This window comes from Xenopus laevis, chromosome 6L (genome assembly GCF_017654675.1).
Source record: "Xenopus laevis strain J_2021 chromosome 6L, Xenopus_laevis_v10.1, whole genome shotgun sequence".
Lineage (NCBI taxonomy): Eukaryota > Metazoa > Chordata > Amphibia > Anura > Pipidae > Xenopus > Xenopus laevis.
In genome coordinates, this window is record NC_054381.1 from 128,618,125 (window position 1) to 128,632,675 (window position 14,551).

Genomic DNA, 14,551 nt, shown 5'->3' on the forward strand with positions numbered 1-14,551 from the left:
GCAGGTTGGGCCCAGTTCACGCTATCTACACTCCAGCCCATAATGTTCCTTTTATCTTTGCACACATGCAGTAGAGAAGTGCACAATTACATTACACGTATTCACAGACATAAATTAAAATAAAAATTCTCTCTCTATTGAGGTCGATAAAATGTGCAGCAAGTGTTTCCCAATAATTTGCATTATTCATTGTTTTCACCCTTCTATTGTATTTTATAGTATTATGGCATAAATACATGTCAATTATAAAAATAACTGAACATAGTCGATTTCATTTGCCTGTAGAAGAGTGTGAGCTGCTAGGTCTATTGATCCACAGCATTTATTTCAATTGGGCATTTGCGGTTTCTCTGCCCTGGGAATATGAAACTTGCAGCTCACTTGCTTTATCAGTACCTAATATGCTTAGAGGATGCTGGGAGTTGTAGTTCTGCAAGATATGGAGGAGCAAAGGTATGACATTCCCTGTTACTGTGTAACATTTGATATGATAAAAGTATAATCAGAAGCACTGCATATTTCCTAAGCAATAAAATGAAGCAACTGGAGTAGTCTGATACCATATTTAATGAGCCATGTCATTCTGAGGCATAAATCTGAAATAAATTAAGTGTACATTTGCTATAGGAGGCTTGAATCCTTATATAACATTCCATAATATCTGAACATACATTTCTTCACAGAATATTGTATAAATAAGTGTCTTCTTGAAAACAATAATAAATTAAGGTTGGCACAGTCCAAAGGAGGCGGAGGGATGGGGGGGGTCGGCGGAGGACTCGCTAGAGGCTGGAGTGGATTTGCATGTGATACCGCAATTCCTCCATTTCCAGGAAGGTTTTCCCACACTGGGAACAGACGAAGCCCTTTTCTTTGGTGTGAGTGCGACGTACGTGGCTGTCGTGGGCGGCATGTGACGCAAAGGCTTTTCCACAATGTTTGCATTTGAAGGGTTTCTCCCCCGAGTGCTGTCGGATGTGTGTGCGGAGGATGCTGGACGCCGTGAATGCCTGAGAAAAGAAAGAACAAGATCAGGGAAATGTTCTAGTCCTGGGTGATATGGATAGAAATACAGGGGAGAGGACAAGGACATTCTGAGTGTTTTGGACCTCCCTCCCCACCCCCACCAGCTATTAGTGTACTCAATAGTTTTAGGCTAATGCCGTGGAGCTTCTCTGCTAGCGGATACAATCCACCTCTACGTCTAGAAGCAGCCCCTTCTTTGCTGCACCCCAGGGCCACCATCAGGGGAGCACAGGGGGGACAGTTGTCCTGGGCCCCGCAGATATTTGTGTATTAGGGGGACCGGCCATGCTTCACATACTTTATTAGCCGTGCCCCCCTGCTGTCAGTGTGCTGAAATCTTCAGAAAAGAGTACAGGAGCTCTGGTGCGTTATATAAATAAATCCAATCCTCATTGGTTGAAAGCTGTACAGGGATTGAATAGGTGAAGTAGGATCTTCCCGTCCAGCCTATCCAATCCCAATGCAGCTTTACCGGGACTTAAACTTAATCAACCAATGAGGATACAGAGAACTGAATAGCAGAAAAATCATGCACATATGGTATTTCCAGTCTTCTCTTCTGATGCATGTAGCACGCTGACAGCAGGGGGCCCAGCTTATCAAGTAAGTGAAGCATGGCGGGGGCCCCCCTTAGCTCTGGCAAGCAATTTTTTTTAAACTTTTGGGGGGCCTCTCCACCGATTTTTTTTTTTTACTTGCAAGGGGGGCCCCTGATCACCAATGACTTTTTATAACATGTGTGTGTGTGTGGGGGGGGGGTGGCCACTAATGGCTTTTAATAATTTAGGGGGATTTAATGTTTTAGCTCTGTCTGTGTGGAGTTGGCGAGATATGGAGTGGGGCTTGGGGTTGGACGGGACCAGGGGGCCCAGAAAATGTTGCCATACAGGGACCCGTGATTTCTGAAAGCGGCCCTACTGCACCCAGAACCATTGCATTGGCCTGGACACAGGCACACCGGGCAGATTTCATAACAAAAACCCAACCAAAGAGTTTGCATTTCACTGGCAAAATCAGCCACATGTGCCTGCGCCCAGGGGTGTGTCTGCCACGAGATGAGAACCTTTATAAAACATATATCAAGGCCATATGCCGTCTACGGGTTAGCACCAGGCCAAGGTCCAATAGCACTAGGTAAATAATCAAATAATTATGCACGGTTACTCACTTAAAGCATTTATCAGTGAACAAACACCACAACAATTAATTACAAAATAGTGAAAAATAAACTCATATCACGTTCGCCACTCCCTCCTGGCACGTTTTGCACCATTGGGTGCTACATCAGAGGAGGTGAGAACTTTGCCTCAGGTGGCAGCACCCCTTAAGTTACCAGGGGCAGCAAAAAGCTGCTTCTGGAAAATTTAAGAGCTGAATTTCTGAATAACAAGAATTGTGGGTCTTCTAGTGCAGAGAAGGCAATTGATAGTGATGTTTCCATCCCCCCCCGTCCCCCTTTGGTGCGAGATAGGTAAGAGCGGTGGGGAGAGAGGGGCAGCTTAATGGCCTGAATCACCCCCTGCCTGCATGGTTCTGATTACAGACAAAGAATGGGCTGAATATTCATGTAAGGATGAGATGTCTCCACTAGCCAAGAAGCACCACGTCTGCCATTACACTAACAGGTTGTTATACACTGGCCGCTGACCTAATGGATTGTATGAGAGGCCCCAAACCATATGGCCACCTTCAATCCAAGTAGATGGGTAAAGAAACCAATCAGCGCAGGTGTACTGCTGCAAGGTGCTTTTATTGAATACACGACATGTTTCGAGCTTAAAAGCACTTGATAAAGAGCTTTTAAGCTCGAAACATGTCGTGTATTCAATAAAAGCACCTTGCAGCAGTACACCTGCGCTGATTGGTTTCTTTACCCATCTACTTGGATTGATTGATTACGTTGTTTTGGATGGAAACAAGGGTTCGGAGACCAGAAATATACAACAAGGGTAAATATACCAGTTTATGTGACATATGGCCACCTTTAAATGTTTCCTTTCATTTAGGCCAACAGACTATCAGAACCATGGGAATTGATAAATCTTTGTATTCCAGGAAGATTCCAGAACACTGCACAATACAGCCTCTAGCAAATTCCACAGCCAATGCTGTTGAGCAGTGACAGTCCAGCTGGCTAGAAGACTTTATTGTATTAAGTAGCCACTGAGCCTACGGGGCAGCACAGCAAAGCAAAAACCAAGTTAACGGATTTGGCCACAAACTCAGTGTCTGACTCCCTTCACAACTGCTATTAGTTGCCTGGATAACACACAATGTACAGTTGCCAGTGGCAAATCCCCTAGCAGACTTTCCTTTCCCATTGGCACAGCATTACAGTCACACTCACCTTGTTGCAGTAGACGCACTTGTACGGCCTCTCCCCGGAGTGAACCCTCATGTGCTTGTTCAGGCTGGAGGACTGGGAGAAGCTTTTCCCACACACAGTGCACTGGAATACAAAGGGAGGGACGGTTATTACTAATTGCAGAGGTGGAATTTGCTTGTCATTCAGTAAAAGATGGCGGGGGGGACATCATACATATTGCAGCAGTCTCCTAAATTATCCTCCAGGTCTCTTATTACCCTCCGTCTCTCTGTGCAATCCCTTACTAATACTATAAAGGCAAGTAAGCCCTTTGCTTATTTCCTAGAGGGCGCATGGCAATAATGGTGGGTCCCCATTCTGTGCACTCCCTATCTACCATGAGCAAAGGGACAGGGAATTTGGTTGGGTCTCTCTGTGCCCTCAATGTCCTGTGAATGAGAGAAATGATGTGCAGTCTCCAGTGCTGCTAAGAACTGGCGCTACCCCCTGATTCCCATTTCTGCCAGTCAGGAGAAGAGCTTGCTATTGATCGCAGGCACATCTCTAATATTACTCACAATGCATTAGTTTCAGAAATGTGTAGAACACTCAAGAAAATCATCTGAGCTAACTGAGCTGTTAAATAATGTAAGGGGGCACGTGAGATGGACGTGTGCCTCATTGAGTCAGACTTGGATCTATTTCAGTTTACAAGACTTTCACTGCTAAATAAAGGGCCCCCAGCCAAACACACTGGGAATGGCAGCAGCAATGATTGGGCTTAACCCTGTATCTGCTGGACAGGATAAAAAGCTCCTCACTGATATACATAAAGGACAGGCTCATTTGGGGGATGTGTGTGCAGAACTTTGGGAGAGGAGCTTGATCCCCTTTCCACTGGCAAAGGGAGGGTGTGTGCCAGAGTGCTAAAACCAGTACCCCCGCAACAGTTGTGGGTTCAAAGCTGGAAGGAACAGCAGAAATATACCATGACTTTGTGTCAGCACAACAGAATTATTGCTGTTTATTGTGCACAAAGGGCAGCAGCAGCATTAAAGGAACAGTTCAGTGTGAAAATAAAAACTGGGTAAATAGATAGGCTGTGCAAAATAAAAAAAAATTCTAATATAGTTATTAGGGGACACCGGGAAAAAACCTGGTGGGCCCCGACCCTTAATGGGCCCCCGCCGGGCCAGTCCCCTCTCCCGATCGGATTAGGGGGGGGGAAAAAGTCTCTTTTAGATGCCGCGCCATTTGCACATGCGCATGGCACCAATTGATTTAGGAGCGGCGCCTTCACGCAGGTGTGCCGAGCTGCGCCTTCATCCATGTGTGCTCGGCATGTCATAGTAGGGGGCGGGGGGTTGGCGGGGCTCTGGACATTAGTCCCGGTGGGCCCTGGGCCCCCCAGTCCGACCCTGGGCAAAAATGTAATGTATTAAAGCTGGAGTGACTGGATGTCTAATATAATAGCCAGAACACTACTTCCTGCTTTTCAGCTCTCTAACTCTAAGCTAGTCAGCGACTTGAAGGGGGGCCACATGGGACATAACTGTTCAGTGAGTTTGTAATTGATGCTCAGCATTCAGCTCAGATTCAAAAGCAACAGATATGACCCATGTTGCCCCCCTCAAGTCTCTGATTGGTTACTGCCTGTTGACCAATCAGTGTAAACCAAGAGAGCTGAAAAGCAGGAAGTAGTGTTCTGGCTATTATGTTAGACATCCAGTCACTCCAGCCTTTATACATTACATTTTTGCCTAACTATATTAGAAACATTTTTTATTTTGCACAGCCTATATATTTACCCAGTTTTTATTTTTACACTGAACAATTCCTTTAAAGGCAGACGGGTGCCACAGATTGCAGATGACTGCTGTTCAACTTACTCATTTCCTCTATTTCTTTTGTTCAGGGCAAAAGAGAATTTAATGGTGGTAATTAGAAAACAATGGGGGGAGGGAGAGAGGAGGAAATTGGGGTTAGATTGGTGTTTCAGTGTAAAGCTCACTGGCCAAACGCAATTGCTGCTGGCTGCACTGCTATTGGTGGGCACAGAGGGGGATAGGGGCAGCTATCCTTAAAGGAACAGTAACACCAAAAAAATGTAAGTGTTTTAATATAATGAAAATATAATGTGCTGTTGCTCTGCACTGGTAGAATTGGTGTGTTTAGTTCAGAAACTCTAATATAGTTCATATTAACAAGCTGCTGTTTAGCCATGGAGGCAGCCATTCAAATCTGAAAAAGGAGGAAAGTCACAAGTTAAGGTCCCCATAGACGCAAAGATTTTTCTTTGATGAACGACCGATTTTAATTCAATCCAACCAATCTGTCAAATTATCGTTAGGTTAGTGGGAATCGAACAATCGTGCATCTAACGATTTTTCAGCCGAGATCGGTCAAAAAATGAATCGCAGGGCCGAGCAGGCAGCTACACCTCAGTTTTACTGGCTTCAACTAGACAACATCGCTTGAAATTGTCTTTTTAGTTGATGGACAAATTGTACATTTAAACAATCGTTTCATGATAAGCTTGGTCTAACGATAACAAAAAGATCTTTTAAAAATCTTTACATCTATGGCCAGTTATACTCAGCAGATAACTGAAACTCTGCAGCATATAATAAGATTCAACAGAGTTTATCTTTTCTACTGTGTATCCTGTGCTTCAATGGCTGCCCCCATGGCTGCATAACAGCTTGTTTATATAAACTATGGTAGAGTTTCAAAACCAAACACAAACGTTTTAGCAGTGCAGGGCAACAATATATTATATTTTCATTACTTTCAAACACTTTCATTTTGTGATGTTACTGTTCCTTTAATAGCATTTTACCCTTATGGTGAAGCTCAATGACCAGGCAGTGGCATGGGTCTCACCCAAGGGAGTTTATTATCATGGTTGGGGAGGTTTAGTTTAATTAGGGTGGGGTTTTGGGGGAAATTATAATACAGTCTAGGAACTAACTGGCACTACAGAGGCTGATGGATATGACAATCAATACCCTGCTGAGTTTTTAATAACTACAAATCCCACTGTCCCTTGCAGACATATTCTGTTTTACAGGCGGATCTGACCTTTATTTTTGTTTTAGAATATTTTAATGCTTTGGTTTTGGGAATAGGGCAGTGCCATTCAGTTGGTGAGCAGAGGAGGGAATGTACCTTGTGGGGTCGGTGCTTCTCGTGTACATGAAGAATGTGAATCCGCAGTCGATCCCGTTTCTCAAACGACCTGTTGCACAGATGACACGGGAACTTTCTGTCCCCCTGATCCACACAGCGTGTGTACTTGAGGTGTTTGTCCCGGTAATAGCGATAGGCGAACACTTTTCCGCATCGCTCGCACTTGTATCCCTCCGCAGACGCCGTCTCTATCAAATGCAACAGAACGGATTTAGCCGATTGTGACATCAACACTAGGCATTGGGGATCAATCAAGGAGATGATTAAAGGGGTGGTTCACCTTTAAGTGGACTTTTAGTATGTTATAGAATGGCCAATTCTAAGCAACTTTTCATTTGCTCTTCAATATTTCTTTATGGTTTTGGCGTTATTTGCCTTCTTCTTCTGACTCAAGTTTCCAAATAGGGTCACTGACCCTATCTAAAAAAACAAATGGGCTGTAAAGCTACAAATGTATTGTTATTGCTACTTTTTATTACTCATCTTTCTATTCGGGCCTCTCCTATTCATATTCCAGTCTCCTATTCCAATCAATGCATGGTTGCTAGGGTAATTTGGACCCTAGCAACCAGATTGCTGAAACTGTGAACTGAAGAGCTGCTGGATAAAAGGTTAAATAACTCAAAAAACACAAATAAAAAAAAATTAAAACCAATAGCAAGTTGTCTCAGAATATCACTCTCTACATGATACTTAAAGTTAATCAAAAGGTGAACACCCCCTTTAATTAAGGGTCAGAGCAAAGCAGGTGCATAAGGGGAGACTCATGGATATTCTAATATAATGGGTATAAGGAAGATCCTTCACTTCTGGTATTAGTAATATCCGAATCTCAGATGGCTTCAACGTAACAAAGACAAAAGCAATATATTCTATGGTAGCCAAAACAAAATCTCCTAGATCGTACCCCCTTCCCAGTAGTATTTATTTCTACCCTTCCTGATACCCGGGTAAACAAAAGTAACATTTTCTGATTTGAATTAACAATATATTATAAATTGAAACTGCCACTCGTGGGTATGAGAAACGCTTTCCCGAGGAATTAGTTCGTTTAAGAATATAATATGTTAGTTTAAGAATATAATACTTAGCTTAATAATATAATAGTTTGTTTAGTAATATAATGGTTCGTTTAATAATAATATAACAGTTCGTTTCGTAATATAACAGTTCGTTTAGTAATATAATAGTTCGTTTAATAATAATATAATAGTTCGTTTAATAATATAATAGTTCGTTTAATAATATAATAGTTCGTATAGTAATATAATAGTTCGTTTAATAATAATATAATAGTTTGTTTAGTAATATAATAGTTCGTTTAATAAAATAATACTTCGTTTAAGTAACCCAAATTGATTATTTTCCCGATAGCTGAATCATAATGATGAGAATGGTGAAACATGCGATAACTGAATTCGAGTGCGTATTATTAAACGAAATCGATCTCATGGAGGATATTAAGGGGCTTCATACAGTAAGGGCACGAAGATACCCAGGAATTCTATAGTAGAAGTGCAGGGGCTTTACATAAGAATAGATGAAGTAAGAGCAGAGAGAGTGGATTAAAGGGCTGGTACTTACCTTCAGTGGGTGGATATTGCGGCCTTCCTTCCCCCAGGCCCTTGAGACTGAGTGGGATGCCGAGGAATTGCAGATAACCGTCCCCGTACCAGACGAGCAGCTCCTGCCCGGGGAGAATCTCTTTGCACGACTCATAGTAAATCTCCCCATCGCACTGCAGCGCAATCAGATTCTGCTCCTCAGGAAAACGGGCGCAATTGACTCGGGTCATCCAGTTCCCCGCGCTCCCTTTTCCGTCTATAAAGTGACTGAGTCGCCCCTCATTAAAGATCTGCCAGAAGAGGAGGAAAATATAATTCTCCATTAGCGTCATAACTTCTGCATTTCTATTTAACGCAACAATATTCTTCAATCAGTCCGTTGCCTCTGGATCAGTAATTGCGCCTTGTGACTCCGGTATTATATCCATGTATCATGGGATAGTAAGGAATGTTTAGGTGACGCAGACTCATTTGCGGTTAGCGCTATATTTAGTGGAGATTAACGTCTCTAATCCCCGAGGTGACAAGGAACCCCATGAGAAAAGCAGAATCGTTTCTCCTGATCCCTTAGAAACAGTCACAATTGTGGGTATTAACAGGAGTGAGTCCGAATTCTACACTTACCTCCCACATGAGCGAGTTGTCCCCATAAGTCTTTATTTCACTCGGATGCACCACTTTGCCTTGAAATGGACCGAACTTGGCTCCTTTAGGGATGAGGTTCTTGCAGAAAACTCCAGATTTGGGCAAAGTCCCATAGGAAGTGTCCAGCACTGTCAGACCTGCAATAATCCTGCTATTAGCGCCAAGGTGCAATGAAAACATTGAAAAGGGCTCATTTTATCAGCAAAGGTTCTGATATTTACCTTCTGGCAACTGCAACGAGTCCCTGTCCAGTATGTGGGGATCCAGCCCTGTAATAATAATAATATACAATAAAGAATAAAACAGCTGCTGTCTGAGCCAATTCCTTATGTGACTACTTAAGATGCTACTGCCTATGTTTTATCATTTTACTTAAAGAGCACCAACCTAGTCTAGTATAACATACACAAATATATTATCTCTCTCTCTATATAATGGGTCAGTCACCGGGCTTGTGTATAACATTTACCTGTAGAACTGGGGGCAGGAATCCTCAGACCAGACAGGGCGTGTGAGACTCCCTGGTGACTTGTCCTGGGGTCGCCGCCGTAGGTGTATCCATAGAGCACTGAGTGTAAGTCTTCTTCTGTAAAGTGGTAAGTGCGAGTGGGTCTCACCTGTAGGCTGGGGACACTCAGGGACACATTTTTGCACTTTTTGGGGACTATGGGAGATTTGGGGTTCTCTGGGCTATTGGGGTCGGAGCCAAGAGAGTCGTGTTTGCTGTGGGAGACAGTCTGTTGCTGCTGCTGTTGCTGAACCTTAGTCAGGAGGGAATAGGCTCCCAGGAGCGGGTGCAGTTGCGCATCATTTTGGGGGGAGCTTTGATTCAGTAAATTTGGGAGGTCTCGGAAGTTGAAGGGCCCCAAGTGAGAGGAGTTGGTGACCAACCTGCCCAGGGACTTCAGAGGGTTGAACATGTCACGAGGAGTGGCCAGAATATTCATGTACTGACTGGGGGGCAGGAATGGAGGGAAATAAGGGGGTACAGCTGGGGGGCACATCTGAAGGGAGTCACAACGGAAAGCCCTTTCAATCGGGTTGGGGTGACTGGGAACAGACAGAGCCATGGAGAGGGACTTTGTACTCACAGACCCAGGGAAGGAGATCAGTCCCACACCTGTAACAGAACAGCACAGATTCTTGTTATTGCTACAGTGAGGCTGGGAGACAGACACTGAGACAGAGAAAGACAGACATCACATTACACTGACAACTACAAATACAAAGAGATACATACATGGACATAGATAGTGGAAGAAATTATAGAAAGATAAAGATAGATGATAGATAGATAGATAGATAGATAGATAGATAGATAGATAGATAGATAGATAGATAGATAGATAGATAGATAGATAGATAGATAGATAGATAGATAGATAGATAGATAGACGGACAGACGGATAGAGGGATAGACAGACAGACAGACAGACATATGGATAGATAGATGGATAGATAGATGATAGAAAGATAGATAGATGATAGAAAGATAGATAGATGATAGAAAGATAGATAGATAGATAGATAGATAGATAGATAGATAGATAGATAGATAGATAGATAGATAGATAGATAGATAGATAGATAGATAGATAGATAGACGGATAGACGGATAGATAGATAGATAGATAGATAGATAGATAGATAGATAGATAGATAGATAGATAGATAGATAATAGATAGATGGATAGATAGATGATAGATAGATAGATGATAGATAGATAGATAGATAGATAGATAGATAGATAGATAGATAGATAGATAGATAGATAGATAGATAGATAGATAGATAGATAGATAGATAGATAGCCTGTGCTTGTGTAGGTTTCTATTCACACTTCAAAAACATACAGGAATGTTAACTGGCTCCTGATACAATTGACTATAGGACCTTAGATTGTAAACTACAATGGGGCAGGGAGAGATGTGAATGATGTATAATCTCTATAAAGCACTTTAAATATATGAGTTTGTATAAATAAAGGATAATTATAAATATAGGCTAGATAGATAGATAGATAGATAGATAGATGATAGATAGATAGATAGATAGATAGATAGATAGATAGATAGATAGATAGATAGATAGAACTTTTAATTCAAAATAAACATTATTAGCAAATTAAATTCCCACAGTGTGATTCCTACTCTCCAAAAAAAGTATTAATCGTCAATGAACCAAGTATTCAGCGCTAAATCGTGATTTCCATGCACAAATAGTCAGTAAATGATCAAATACCGGTATTTACACCCCTTGTTTAGATGTAAAATGGCCACAAAGAACAGGTTTAAACGAATTATCAGATACATAATAACCCTGTGTATCTGCTTCTGTTTCCCCCAACTGCCCCGAATATAAATGATACATTTTGATTAATTTCCTTAAAATCGGGGTGCAATTAAGCAATTCATGAAAAGGTACAAATTGTTACTGTGATGCCAATTATAATGTATCGTTTCTTTACTTATATTTTGTATTCTGCATTACCGTTGTTATTATAATCTCTAGTAATTGGTAATTATCCTCTCTGTCCCGATGATACAAAATTCACACAAATTAAACAAGTATCTGAGAATATGCGCCTGGTACAAATGAGTGAATGGAGAGAGAAGTGGGTACAATTGAGCCATTATTTTGCCAGGTAATAGTCCTATAATATCCAATTTCACTATAGTTAGTACTATACTATAGTAGAAATTTGATTTATTTGTTTTTCTTTTAAATGAATATATTAGATTGCTTGTATTAATTAACTTATTAATTATTGCATTTTGCTGCATGTACTTTCTGTTGTTTTTGTACATTTATGTTATTGATGTAACTATCTATTCATAAAATAATAAAAACAATTGCCGGGAGCAATATTAGTTACTTAGAACCTGCCAGGCTTTTGGGTGATGACACAAGTTCCAGGTAAAAAGAAAAAAAAAAAGAAAAACAACCATGAATGAATATATCCCCTGCCTTGGGCATGACTTTTGGTATCAGCAATCACTTAATTAGCTGCATTACATAATGAGAGATGATTGAAAACCAGCATTGCACCATTGCATTTTTCCTAACATTTCTTTTTTTGTTTTTTTTTTTGTTTCAGGTGGCATTATTTTATATATTTTTTATTATTATTTTATGAATAGATAGTTACATCAATAACAACAGAAACTACATGCAAAAAAAATGCAATAATTATATTAATAAGACAATTAATACAAGCAATTCTAATATATTCATTTAAAAAAAAAACAAATAAATCAGATTTCTAGTGCAAGTTCCTAATATTTCTTTCTAACCCTGCACTGATTTTTTTTGCTCATTCCAGATATTATTTAATTTGCTTTTTTTTTTTTATGCTTGCCCTAATTAATTACTCACGTGACTTAAAAAGGATTTGGTTTATAAAGTTAACATTGACTTATAGAAATGAACATTGCAGGCTTGCCATAAATTATTCGTTTGCTCTCATTTAATTATTCGTTTTCTTAAAGTTTCAGATCATTTTCTATGGTAAAAATCCAATTCTATTAAAAGTTACACTTTAACATTTCCTTCCCCATGAGAACATTTCTGATTTTTAGTTTGTTGCAAATAAACACAGGTCTAAGAGCAGTAGGTTTGTCAGATAAACCCTATTATTAGATTGCTAATTGGGTACCAATACCATAATGAAGAGAATCATTCCAAGCCCTGCTTAGTAAGGGATCTCATTGACTTGCATAGTTCCCTCCCTGAGTTGGTTTTAAGGTGCTGCTTTGCAATCTTTTCTCTGTATGTAATGCAGCTTCTCTAGCAGCTAATTAAGTGATTGCTGATACCAAAAGTCATGCCCAAGGCAGGGGATATATTCATTCACACAAAAGGGAAAGAGAAAATGGGGAGATTACCTGAATATTGTGTAAATTTAGCCCTGAATCCTTCTAACAACAGAAGGATATTGACTCTCATCAAGGTTATTTCTTTGTAGGTTCAGTAATAAATTATGTATTATTATTATTCTTTATAGAATTGGAAATTTACAATCAACAAATATTTTTGTGGGTTCATTTTGTGTACATTTTTATTTTTCCTTGGATTTGGGGGAGAAATAAATGTTTTATATGTACCTTTTTGTAGAAGCTCTGTTCTGGCACAAGGGATAATTATGTAAAATCAAGAGAATAAGGATTCCAGTTCTCTAATTAATTATATTCGTTAGAAAAAAAATTATTGTGTATATGTGTGTTTGGAATTGGTTTGATCATTTATGAATTTAGTTACAGACAATACAGAAACATAGATAGATATAAATTGAAACGAATTTTGTCAACTGGCTATGGAGAATATTTAAAAATCAATGTCAATTTCGTTCTCATCAGATACAGGAAAATAAAGGGCTAATTCGGGTTGTGGATCTGGAAGGAATAAATGAGCCCAGCCGACCCCAGCGAGTGGTTTATGTGCAGGGGGTCGGGTTAAACAGTCCCCGCTTACAATAACCTTTTTTTAATGATCAATAAACAATTCGCACGATTGTTAAACGGACAGCAGCTTAAATGTCCATGAATGGGATCCGATGGGCGAGATGAATGGCAGAGCGATCATTGAAACAAAACGGGGTCGTGACACACAAATGGACAAACACGGGGTCAGGGGAAGAGGTCACAAATAATGAAGCCGTCGCTCCACATTAACAAAACGTTGAGACATCAGTCTGGCTGCCAGAGGTTGCAGAATGACGCACTTAGCGCTTAAGGTTGCGCCAAAGAGCAATAATTCGACGCATTTAGAAGGGAATTGTACTTACTGTCAGCAGTGAAAGCTCGATAATTCCAGTTAAGCCTCCAAGTAGAATCCTGCGGCTCCAGCTCATCCCGTGTCTAATGACTGTTGCCTGGTGCAGGGGTCGGGCTCTGGCTCATCTCTTGCTTTGGGAAGGATCAAGCCTGGAGTGTGAGCTCTTGCTCGTGTCTGAGACTTGTACGAGGCAGATGGTGTTAAAAGGAAATTCAGGAAAGGGGGTGGGGGTCACGTGCAGTCCCAAAGTGTGTCCTGAAAAACTGCATCTCTAGCCCCTCCCACCTCACCCCCAACAGCCATTGGCTAGTGATCTGCTCATCTTCCCTTGGTCTCTGTGGACCTTCCTTAGAAGGCTGCTCCTCACTGTACCTGCTGATGGATATATGTGTATGTGTGTATATGTGTGTCTATGTATATATGTGTGTGTGTATATATGTGTGTATAAATGTGTATATATATATATGTGTGTGTGTGTGTATGTGTATAAATGTGTGTATATGTTTATATATGTGTATATATATGCGTTTATATGTGTAAATGTGTGTGTATATATATATGTGTGTGTAGAGCAAATAACCGGCACTCACGATATTGAGGTCATCGGTGCCTGGGTGCAGTCCTCGTTCAGTAAAGTCAATAGAAGTAGTAACAGGGGTGCTTCGCCAATGAGGCAAGTTGAGGCTGTCGCCTCAGGCAGCAGCGCCCCACTAGGTACCAGGGGTGCCAAAAAAGCTGCTCCTGCTACTTTAAGAGCGAATTTCCGGGGGAGGGGGGGCCAGGATCGCCCCTGAGTAGTAGAGATCGCACTCACAGGTCTTGGGTATAGTAAGTAGATTTTTATTGTGGACAATCGCTGACGTTTCGGCTGATACAACAGCCTTTCTCACTTGGCTGTTGTATCAGCCGAAACCTCAGCGATTGTCCACAATAAAAATCTACTTACTATACCTAAGACCCGTGAGTGCGATCTCTACTACTTCTATATATATATGTGTATATATGTGTATATATGTTAGGGATGCACCGAATCCAGGATTCAGTTCG

The 14,551-nt window shown here is 40.9% G+C and overlaps 1 protein-coding gene across 1 annotated transcript; it reads right to left on the reverse strand.

Annotated features, from left to right (window-relative positions):
• Positions 1 to 549: 549 nt before the first annotated feature.
• prdm14.L (PR domain 14 L homeolog) lies at positions 550 to 13,720 on the reverse strand. Its single transcript, XM_018268079.2, has 8 exons — positions 13,515 to 13,720; positions 9,200 to 9,850; positions 8,952 to 8,999; positions 8,710 to 8,867; positions 8,105 to 8,375; positions 6,500 to 6,708; positions 3,374 to 3,475; positions 550 to 1,010 (listed from the first exon to the last, which is right to left on the reverse strand). Exons 2-8 carry the CDS (start codon positions 9,798 to 9,800, stop codon positions 783 to 785), a joined length of 1,617 nt encoding a protein of 538 aa, XP_018123568.1. The 5' UTR covers positions 9,801 to 9,850; positions 13,515 to 13,720; the 3' UTR covers positions 550 to 782.
• Between the last annotated feature and the right edge of the window lie 831 nt (positions 13,721 to 14,551).

What these genes read in the sequence shown, in the direction of transcription:
- prdm14.L (XM_018268079.2), bottom strand. Translation starts at nt 9,800, where the DNA reads ATGGCTCTGTCTGTTCCCAGTCACCCCAACCCGATTGAAAGGGCTTTC. An exon ending in CTCGTTGCAGTTGCCAGAAG is followed by an intron (nt 8,868 to 8,951) that starts GTAAATATCAGA and finishes GGATTATTGCAG; the next exon opens with GTCTGACAGTGCTGGACACT. An exon ending in AGTGCGTCTACTGCAACAAG is followed by an intron (nt 1,011 to 3,373) that starts GTGAGTGTGACT and finishes TTCTTTTCTCAG; the next exon opens with GCATTCACGGCGTCCAGCAT.